At 61.1% G+C, this 10706-nt stretch overlaps 3 protein-coding genes across 3 annotated transcripts; 2 read left to right on the top strand and 1 right to left on the bottom strand.

The window, feature by feature from the left end:
- Window positions 1-636: 636 nt before the first annotated feature.
- On the top strand, window positions 637-1680 carry VTJ83DRAFT_6067 (uncharacterized protein; the record flags this gene model as incomplete). The annotated part of the gene is made up of 1 exon (XM_071012737.1): window positions 637-1680. The coding sequence occupies one exon, from the start codon at window positions 637-639 to the stop codon at window positions 1678-1680; it is 1044 nt and encodes a 347-aa protein (XP_070865442.1).
- Window positions 1681-2133: 453 nt separating this feature from the next.
- VTJ83DRAFT_6066 (uncharacterized protein) lies at window positions 2134-2676 on the bottom strand (the record flags this gene model as incomplete). The annotated part of the gene is made up of 1 exon (XM_071012736.1): window positions 2134-2676. One exon carries the CDS (start codon window positions 2674-2676, stop codon window positions 2134-2136), a length of 543 nt encoding a protein of 180 aa, XP_070865441.1.
- A 789-nt stretch (window positions 2677-3465) lies between these two features.
- On the top strand, window positions 3466-10401 carry VTJ83DRAFT_6065 (uncharacterized protein; the record flags this gene model as incomplete). Its single annotated transcript, XM_071012735.1, has 3 exons — window positions 3466-4085; window positions 4142-4287; window positions 4346-10401. The coding sequence occupies 3 exons, from the start codon at window positions 3466-3468 to the stop codon at window positions 10399-10401; spliced, it is 6822 nt and encodes a 2273-aa protein (XP_070865440.1).
- Between the last annotated feature and the right edge of the window lie 305 nt (window positions 10402-10706).

Genomic DNA, 10706 nt, shown 5'->3' with positions numbered 1-10706 from the left:
CTTCGGCAGGCTGGTCCGTCTCTATGACCACCTCGTTGACAGATTGTACAGCGCTCATCTTAGCGGTGACCGAGGTTCCCGAGCCAAACTTCCGAAACCCGGGGCCTGAAGGCCGCCTCAATGTACATACTATACTGTGTACGCAGTAGGTGGTTACCGAAGCAGTCAAGGTCAGCAGAGCGGGCCATCTGGCAGGTGGCCAGTGGGGCCAAAAGAGGCGGGTCCCACATGACCGGAATGGATGGACCCGGCAGGGCTGATGACCCCACATTTCAACCTCAACGCTGGTCGCTGGTCCCCAACTCCCTGGTTTCCACGCAATGCAACCATTGCAACCAACCACGAAACAAGCTACCAGAATGTGTTGATCATTGCCGGAGGCCACGCAGTGAGTTTTGGCAAATTGCAGGGACGCCGAGGCCATTGCGGGACTTCGCCCTCATTTTCTGGCTTGATCACAGAAGCCCTTTTTGTACTCCATCTTCCGCAGATCCGTCTCTCGACATCGCCGAACAAGTCACACCCGATCGTTGGGATCCCCAACCTGCAGCCGATGTGACGCTTTGCGTGCGCCGCCGACATCGTCGTGACCTGCGCCTGACAACCAACCTCGCTCGTTACCGAAACACCACAACCATGGAGAGTTCGCCCTTCTCGACGCCGAAGCGAAAGCGCAGCGAGATGCTCAGCGACGGTCATCTCGATCTCGAGCCTACACGGTTTACATTCACCGTCAATGCGGCGCTGGACGACAGAGGCGCCAGCTCATGGACTCGTGTTACCCACAAGTTCCGGGGCCTTGCTCTGGAAGGTGGGGGTGGGGGTTCCGGCGCCTCAACCGACCCGGGGTCGACGGACCCGACCGAGGATTCGCCACGGAAACGAGTCAAGCTGCCTGAGGTCGACATGGCGGACGCCGGACATGTCGCCGTCCCGCCATCGTCTTCAATATTCACGAGCCCGCTTCCGTCCGTGATTACACGAGCCGACGCAGGGGGCAGTCCCAAGCGCCGTTCGCCTGCAAGGGCGGTTTCCTTTGCCCTCGACGAAGCCGTGGTTGAGCAGACCGAAACGATGGCCAACACGAAGGTCGACCTTGGCGAGGGCAGCGAAGCCTTGGACGAGACCGAGACCGAGACCGACTGCAACAACCATGATGGCGCTTCGACTACGGAATCCACGATGTCAAAACCCGAAACCCCCAAGCGCTCTTTTAAGCGCCACGGCACTCCTCCGTTCGAATCCGAACAGAAAGCTCCCAGAGGGTCCAAATCCGCCACCCCTTCTCCCACCATCGTCGACCCGGTCCGTGCCGCCCTAACATGGCGCCAAGACGAAATCACCATCTACGACCCCGACGACTCGGACGACGACGGCACCGGCATCAACGGCATCGGGTTCAAACCGACCCCCGCCATCGCTTACGCGCGCGCTCTGCGGCGACGCCAGCAGCTGGTTGAGTACCGCCGACGCGAGGAGCGCGAGGCCCGCGCCAAGCGGACCTTGCTTCGCCGGCGGGGCGAAAGCCCTGCTTCCACAGGGTCGGTGGATGCGGTCGTGAAGGCCAAGGCGAAGAATGATCGCCGCCGGGTGAGGTTTCTCGAGGGGGCGGTGGAGAGGGCCATGGAGGCGGGTGGGATGGTTCAGGTGACGGCGGTGGGTGGTGAGGTTGGTGCGTGATTCTGACGGTGACATGGGTTTCCCGGGGCGTTGGGTTCGTTCGGCTCCGGCTGGATAAAGGGTGGGGGGGGGGCATTTGGTTGGATGATGGGATTCATGGGATGAGGATGAGCATTCATGAGTGATGACATGGCGAGCCGCGTGCTGGGTTTCTGGTAGTGTTTTGGGACGGATTCATGAACGGGCAAGAGGTCGTATCGTGAGGTAGGGGACACGGGCGTTTGGTTTGCGGCTGGGAACGGGACAAGGCGCGGGATCAAACAACCTGGGTTGGCACGGAGTTTTACGGGATATATGCACGACAGTCATTACAGTTGCTCGCAATGGTTTACATTTACATGGAGATTCCCTACCATTCCTCAATGAAGAACATTTTCTTGTTACAAAATGATACACTTCTCTGGTATACGTGTACAAACCACCTGTCTCTCCCTCCCGTTGAAATCATCCAGCCTACCAGAATTTCCACCATCCCTTCCTTCTCTCCGCCTCCTCCTTTTCCCTGGCCTCCCTCTCCCGCCTTTCCCTCTCCTCCTTTTCCCTTTTCTCCTTGGCTTGCTTCTCTGCATACACTTGCACCACCCTCCTCACCTTCTCCCTCTCCTGCCGCCTCTGGAACTGGCAGTACTCATATCTCCCCGCGGCGGCAGCCAGACCCGTACCGACCGCCCAGTTTGCTGCGCGCGGGATGGGCAGGCCCATGATCCATCGTATTGCGCCGACCGCAGCGCCGACGCCGATCCCGGTGAGGAGACCGGGGCGGACGCAGGGGGCCTGGTGGATGGTGAGGAAGTCGGAGGGCTTGATGCTGGTGAGGGCTTCGGTGAGGGTGGGCTGCTGGCCGGGTTGGCTTCTTGGTGGCGGCGGCGGCGATGCCGATGATAATGATGATGGTGGTGGAGGTGTTGGTTGCGCTGGAAACTGAGCAGTGGAGGTGGTGGGGGAGGATGGGGAGCCAGGGGTGGCGTCCCTCGAAGGCGGTTCTTGTGCGGACATGATGGACTTGCTACAGACGAGATGCTTTGGAGTACATGGACAGCGTCGGGTGGTTGGTACCAAGGGTGTGTGTATCTGCGTGCTGGTTTTTTGATGGAGGGCAGCGCTGCGGGGGACGGTTAGCCATTGGCTCTCGAGAGGGGATGATGGCTTGCAGATTGGCTCAAGCATTCACGGACAAACTACACACTCACCAGAGTTAGTAAGAATGCGGCAGCTAAGCCCTTCGTATCCCTTTGCTGCCCTGTCTGAGCCTCCGGCCAGCCAGGATTTTGGTGATGCAAAGCTGCAGGGGACCGGGCCGTGTTGGATCGGTCGAAGCTCGTTTTCGGCCCCACTTGTTGACCATGGACCGGAACCCCCCCCCCCCCCCCACAGGTACTGGGTGGGGACTAGACCTAGATACAAGAAGGGTTAGGGTTGTTAATGGGGTCTTTCCCTTGGCGCGTCGCGTTCTATCGCGGTTGGACGCGTTTGTGTGCTTAATGGGATTTGCCCAATCGAGAAACCGCATGCACGAGCTCGCTGCCACACCCCAAACCTCGCCGCATTCCTGGAGCCAGGAATTGACCTTCCACACTCCAATGCTCCCCGGATCCATGCGACGGGGCTGCCGGCTCAATTACTAAGGACTCCAGGTTTGCCTTTTGTTTTCTATCTTTTTTTTTGTGTTGGCTTGAAGGTTAGACCGTCTCTTGGGACTCACCGACTACCGGACATCCGCCGCGGCTTTGACAACGACGCCGACTCGAGCCTCGAACCCCCCGCTACGACGGCGCCGACGCCATCATGCCCAACACCTCACTCAGACGCCCGCAAAAGGGCTACCGCCGCGGCGGGAAAGTGGCCTACCATGGCCCTCGCACCAAGACCTTCGCTGCTTCGACCAGCGGCCGTGGCGAGGCCACATCATTAGACGAAAAGTGGGAGCGCACGGCGTTAGCCCACCAGATCGACGAGAACATGGGCTTTGCGCGCTATGACGCCGGACGCAAGCGCGAGGGCTGGCTCGTCAATGTCCAGCCGACCTCCATCGACGATCCCCGTGTCCCCGGCGGTGGCGGCCGCGCTGCCCTTGACTGCTACTTTATCGAGGAAGACGGCTCCACGTTCAAGGCCACCGTCGAGTACGACCCGTACTTTCTCATCGCCTGCCGCAGCGGACACGAAGGCGAGGTGGAGGAATGGTGCAAGCGGGCACCCGGCGGCGGCGTGGTCAAGTCCATCCGGCGCCTCGAGAAGGAGGACCTCAAGATGCCGAACCACCTGCTCGGCTACCGGAGGACGTTTCTCGAGCTGAGGTTCCACAACGTGCAGGACCTGATGGCGGCGAGGAGAGATATCATGCCCATTGCGGAAAAGAACAAGAAGGGGATGGATGCCATGGACACATACGCCGAGGTCGCGACGTAAGTGTCCGCTTGGTTTGGGTTTCTTGTTGCTTCGTCCGGCTAACCAAAAGGAGCGCGAACGGCAACTTTGATCTCTTTGACGACGATGTACGAAGTAATGACCGACGAACGAATGCATCCTTCGCTGAGGCGAGCGAATTTATTGTCGATATCCGAGAGTACGACGTTCCATACCACGTTAGAGTAATGATAGACTTAGGTACGTGTCCCTCCTTGGACCCGGGCCAAAGAAACCGGGGGGGTGCTGACAAAACCAGACATTCGCGTCGGCAACTGGTACTTTGTTGAGGCGAAAAACGGCATCACCACCGTCATCCGCAACGAGGACCGTCTAGCGCCGGCGGACCCGGTCGTCCTGGCGTTTGATATCGAGACGACCAAGGCCCCGCTCAAGTTCCCCGACTCCACCGTCGACCAGATCATGATGATCTCGTACATGATTGACGGCCAGGGTTTTCTCATCACCAACCGCGAGATCGTCTCGGAAGACATCGCCGACTTCGACTACACCCCGCGGCCAGACTACCCCGGGCCCTTCATGATCTTCAACGAGCCTGACGAGAAGTCCGTGATCGAGCGCTTCTTCCTCCACATCAAGGAGGCTCGCCCCACGGTCATCGCCACCTATAACGGTGACTTCTTCGACTGGCCCTTTGTTGAGGCCCGCGCCAGCTTCAATGGGATCGACATGTACCGCGAAATTGGTTGGAAGAAGGACAGCGAGGACCAGTTCAAAAGCAACTACAGCGTGCACATGGACTGCTTCCACTGGGTCAACCGCGACAGCTACCTGCCGCAGGGTAGCCGTGGCCTCAAAGCCGTGACCGTCGCCAAGCTTGGCTACGACCCCGACGAGCTCGACCCCGAGCTCATGACGCCCTACGCCGCCGAGAGGCCCCAGACGCTGGCCGAGTACTCGGTTTCTGATGCCGTCGCCACCTACTACCTCTACATGAAATACGTCCATCCCTTCATCTTCTCTCTCTGCACCATCCTTCCCCTCGGCCCCGACGACACCCTGCGCAAGGGAACCGGTACGCTCTGCGAGATGCTTCTCATGGTGCAGGCCTACAAGAAGGACATTGTGCTGCCCAACAAGCACGTTGCCCCGAGGGAGGCCTTCTGGGAAGGGCATCTTCTGGACTCCGAGACGTACGTCGGCGGGCACGTCGAGAGCATCGAGGCCGGTGTGTTCCGGTCCGACATCCCTGTCAACTTCTCCGTCGACCCCACGGCGGTCGACGAGCTGCTGCGGGATCTGGATGCCGCTCTGACCTTCAGCATCACGGTGGAAGAGAAGAAGTCGCTGGACGACGTCACCAACTACGACGAGGTGAAGCAGCAGATCGTCGACAAGCTGATGAACCTCAAGGAGACGCCCAACCGGAACGAACGGCCCCTCATCTATCACCTCGACGTCGCCTCCATGTACCCCAACATCATGACGACGAACCGTCTGCAACCCGACTCGATGATTTCAGAGTCCGACTGTGCCGCCTGCGACTTCAACCGCCCGGGCAAGACCTGTGACAGGAGGCTTCCCTGGGCGTGGAGAGGCGAATACCTCCCCGCGAAGCGCGACGAGTACAACATGATCCGCCACGCCCTCGAGAACGAAAGGTTCCCTGGCAGATCCCCCAACGCTCCGATGCGCACGTGGCAGGAGCTCAGCGCGGACGAGCAGGCGGCGCTCATCAAGAAGCGGCTTCAGCTGTACTCGCAAAAGGTCTACCACAAGATCCGTGAGTCGACCACCATCGTCCGGGAGGCCATCATATGCCAGCGCGAGAATCCCTTCTACATCAACACGGTGCGCGACTTCCGTGACCGCCGCTACGACTACAAGGGCAAGGCCAAGGTGTGGAAGGGCAAGACGGATGCGCTCAAGAGCTCGGGTGCTCCGCCGGCCGAGATCGAGAACGCCAAGAAGATGATCGTGCTGTTCGACTCGCTGCAGCTGGCGCACAAGGTCATTCTCAACTCGTTCTACGGCTACGTCATGCGCAAGGGCTCTCGGTGGTACTCGATGGAAATGGCCGGCGTTACGTGCCTGACGGGAGCTACCATCATTCAGCTGGCCCGCTCGCTCATCGAACGCCTCGGCCGCCCCCTCGAGCTCGACACGGACGGCATCTGGTGCATGCTTCCGGCGACCTTCCCCGAGAACTTTGCCTTCAAGCTCAAGAACGGCAAGAAGATGGCCATTTCGTACCCCTGCGTCATGCTCAACCACCTGGTGCACGCCAAGTTCACAAACCATCAATATCAGACCCTTGTCGACCCCAAGACGTTCAAGTACGAGACGCACAGCGACAACTCCATCTTCTTCGAGGTCGACGGCCCGTACAAGGCCATGATCCTGCCCACGTCCAAGGAGGAGGACAAGAACCTGAAGAAGCGGTACGCCGTCTTCAACGAGGATGGCAGCCTCGCCGAGCTCAAGGGCTTCGAGGTGAAGCGCAGGGGTGAGCTGAAGCTCATCAAAATCTTCCAGCAGCAAATCTTCAAGTTCTTCCTCGAGGGCACCACGCTGGCCGAATGCTACGCCGCCGTGGCCAAGGTCGCCAACCAGTGGCTGGACGTGCTGCACAGCAAGGGCGCGACCCTGGCCGACGAGGAGCTCATGGACCTGATTTCGGAAAATCGCAGCATGTCAAAGACGCTGGAAGAGTACGCCGGCCAAAAGTCGACGTCCATCACCACGGCCAAGCGTCTCGCCGACTTCCTCGGCGAGGGCATGGTCAAGGACAAGGGCCTGAACTGCAAGTTCATCATCTGCGCCAAGCCCAAGAACGCGCCCGTCACGGAGCGCGCCGTGCCGGTTGCCATCTTCGCGGCCGAGGAGGACGTCAAGCGCATGTACCTCAAGAAGTGGCTCAAGGAGGAGCCTGCCGATACCGACCCGAGGGCGCTGCTGGACTGGGACTACTACCTGGAGCGCCTCGGCTCGGTCATCCAGAAGCTCATCACCATCCCGGCCGCGCTGCAGAAGGTGCGCAACCCGGTGCCGCGCGTGCCGCATCCCGACTGGCTGCAGCGCCGCATCAACATCAAGGACGACAAGATGAAGCAGAAGAAGCTCACCGACCTGTTTGGGCCGACGACCAAAGGCCCCCTCGGGGAGATTGCGGTCAACCGGATCGGCGACGTTGAGGACATCGGGGATCTGCTCAAGCCCAAGACCGTCAGCTCCGCCATCTCGGCCTCCCAGCAGCAGAAGCCGCCGGCAGCGCAGAAGCGCAAGTCGCCAGAGCCGGCGGAACATCAGGATCCCTTCGCGGCCCTGCCCAAGGTCATGCCGAATCCGAGCGAGGACTACGCGGCGTTCCTCGAGTACCAAAAGCTCAAGTGGAAGCTGCAGAAGCAGGCACGCGAGCGGAGGAGGCATCTGTTTGGCGACCGGCGCCCGGCCATGCAAAGCAACATCCAGCAGACGTTCCGCCACCAGGCCGAGCTCACCTTCCGGAACACGTGGCAGCTGCTGCAGCTCCGGGCGACCGAGACCCCGGGCATCGTGCTCGCCTTCGTGCTCATCGACTCCAAGATCCACACGGTCAAGATCAACGTTCCGCGGCAGGTCTTCCTGAACCTTAAGAGCAGGGAGCTGCCAGACATCGAGATCGACGGCTGCCACGTCGAGCAGGTCAATCACACGCTGCCCAACGGCCACTCGTCGGTGCACCTGTTCAAGCTGACGGTGCCTGAGGAGATTTACTTCGCCGAGGCGGAGAAGTTCTCGCTCCTCTTCAACCACCCCAGCGTGGAGGGCGTGTACGAGAAGCAGCTTCCGCTCAACCTGCGTGCCGTGCTCCAGCTGGGCAACCGCTGCACCATCGACCAGAGCCAGCCCGGCGTGCTCGGCCGTGGCCTGGACCATGGATTCGACCTCGACAGCCTCGTCAAGCCGCCCAAGCCCCAGCCGTACCTGGAAGGCGCCCGCATGTCGTACATTTACGTGTCGCACATCAGCGCCGGCGACCGGCAGATCTTTGGCGTGTTCTCCACCACGGGCGACAAGGCGCACATCGTCATCCAGCAGAAGACGAAGGAAGGCGGCCAGGACCTGCCCAACGTCGGCAAGCTCTACTCGGACGTCCTGGCGCGCAGGATCCGCGAGGAGGCGGCCGATTCGACCTGGCAGGAGGCCTTTGCCTACCAAGAGAAGCTCACCTTCAAGGTGACGCAGGTGACGACGCGGCGCAAGGCGTTCCTCGAGATCGGCGACGTGGTGAAGAAGATGAACAAGGACGACTCGGGCCCGACCATGTTGGTGGTTCAGTCCTCCCAGCGCAACCTGCTGGTCCACGACGTCCCGGTCCTCGGAGAGTTCCCCGTCCTCCCGCTGCGCTACGATCCCGCCGACAGCTCGTTGCCCCCGCTCGGGTGGCAGACGGTGGCCGCCCGCCGGCTCGTCAACCACTACCTCAGCCTCGGGTCGTGGATTTACCACCTCACGGCGCTCGCCCGCTACGGCGACGTCCCGCTGTGCAACCTGGAGCGCGACGACCCGAGGTTCCTCATCGACGTGGCCTACGCGCGCCGCTTGATGGCGAACAACGTCGTGCTGTGGTGGTCGCAGAGCCCGCGGCCGGACCACGCCGGGTACGAGAGGGACGACGTTGCCGGCCCGCTGGACCAGGTGCAGATGCCATCCGTCAACAACCCCGGCACGTTTGCGACGGTGTGCATCGACCTGGAGGTGCGCAACCTCGCCATCAACACCATTCTCACCTCGTCGCTCATCAACGAGCTGGAGGGGGCGGATAGCATCTCGTTCAACCCAGCCGGCGACAGCAGCGGCGAGGACGGGGTGCTCGTGTCGGACAACGCCTTTGCCAACGCGGGAGTCCACGTGCTGCGCGACATGGTCAAGTCGTGGTGGGCGGAAGCGTGCAAGGGCTCGACCATGGCCGATGTCATGGTGCAGCACCTCGTGCGGTGGGTCGAGTCCCCGGCCTCGTGTCTCTACGACCGCGCGCTGCACTACTACGTGCAGATGATGAGCCGCAAGGCGCTGCTGCAGCTGATGGCGGACTTTCGGCGCGTCGGGTCGCAGGTCATCTTTGCCAGCCCAGGGCGGCTGCTGCTGCAGACGACCAAGTCGGAGGTGGGCAACGCGTACGCGTATGCGCAGTACATCATCAAGAGCATCAAGCAGAAGCCCCTCTTCCACTTCATCGACCTCGAGATCAAGGAGTACTGGGACTACCTGGTCTGGTACGACGAGTTCAACTACGGCGGCAAGGCCTGCCAGGAGGTGGTGGAGCGCGAGGAGCAGGATCTGCAGACCGTCATGCACTGGCAGATGGCGACCTTTTTGCCGGCGAGGCTGCAGCCGACGTTCCGCGACTGGGTGGTCGAGTTCGTCGAGCTGATGCACGGCCTCAAGCGCCCGGCCACGGGCTCCGACCCGACCTCGACCCCGCGCCTGACCCAGCTGCCGGCGAGGTTGGCGGGCGGCGGCAACAGCAACGCGGGTCTGGCCGAGGACGCGCCGGGGCAGATCATCCTGGGCAAGGCCTTCGAGAAGCCCCTGAAGAAGGAGATCGCGGGGCTCATCAACGCCCAGCGGCGCGAGATGCTCCACCCGGAGCTTGCCGCAGATTACTCGTTCCCCGTCCTCCCCGGCTCTCACCTGGCCAAGCTTACGCCGCAGGCCAGCCTCGAGGAGGTGGCGGCGACGGCCAAGGATGCCAAGAAGAAGCCATCGTCCTCCTCCACGGCCAACCCCGTGCTGGAGCTCGTCATCTCCCTCATGCAGGTCCTCTCGCTCGACAAGAACATCACCCTCGAGGCCCGCCTGCTGCGCAAGGAGCTCCTCGCGCTGTTCGAGGTGCGCGAGTTTGCGCGCGAGGGCGCGTTCGCCAACCCCTCCGAGTCGCTCCGGCTGCCGCAGATCAGCTGCGACAGCTGCACCATGGCGCGCGACCTCGACTTTTGCAGGGATCAGGATCTCATGCCCCCGCCGGACACGGCCCACCACGAGGGAGGAGGAGGCGACGGGGCGGCGGCGTGGACGTGGCGGTGCCAGTTCTGCCAGACCGAGTACGATCGCAACGAGGTGGAGGAGAGGCTGCTCGCTGAGGTGGAGGGCTTGGTGGTGCAGTGGACGACGCAGGATCTGAAGTGCGGGAGGTGCGGCGCGTTGAGGGTCAACGAGTTCATGGAGCACTGCACGTGCAGCGGGGAGTGGAAGGAGAGCGTGGATCGCAAGGCGGTGGTGAGGAGGTTGGGGGTGTATGCGAACGTGGCCAAGTTTTACGGTTTGAGGATGCTGAGGGAGGTTGTGGAAGGGGTTTTGGGAGGATTGTGAATGTTTTTCTCTTTTTCTTTATTTTCTTTCTTTTTTTGGGAGGTTTGGGGGTTGCTTGCTGGCGTCTGGCATGGTTGAACATGGACTATATCTAGGTGCTTCTCCTTGCTATGGAGTGTGTGAGCCCTACAGAAGAGTACGCACACACCTCTACACACACAGCATGTTGATGGTTTGACATGATGGCCTGTGATTTGAGTTTGTTCCTACCTGCTTAATGCGGTATTATCGTACCAGGAGCACCCTCAGGGAAATAGTCTTCCAGAAAGTGCAACGATCGGTTGAATTCGATGATGGTCCAGAAG

This window comes from Remersonia thermophila, chromosome 5, assembly GCF_042764415.1.
Source record: "Remersonia thermophila strain ATCC 22073 chromosome 5, whole genome shotgun sequence".
Taxonomy (NCBI): Eukaryota; Fungi; Ascomycota; class Sordariomycetes; order Sordariales; family Chaetomiaceae; genus Remersonia; species Remersonia thermophila.
The sequence above is the reverse complement of the archived record's forward strand: the minus strand, read 5'-3'. Positions and strand labels throughout refer to the sequence as shown.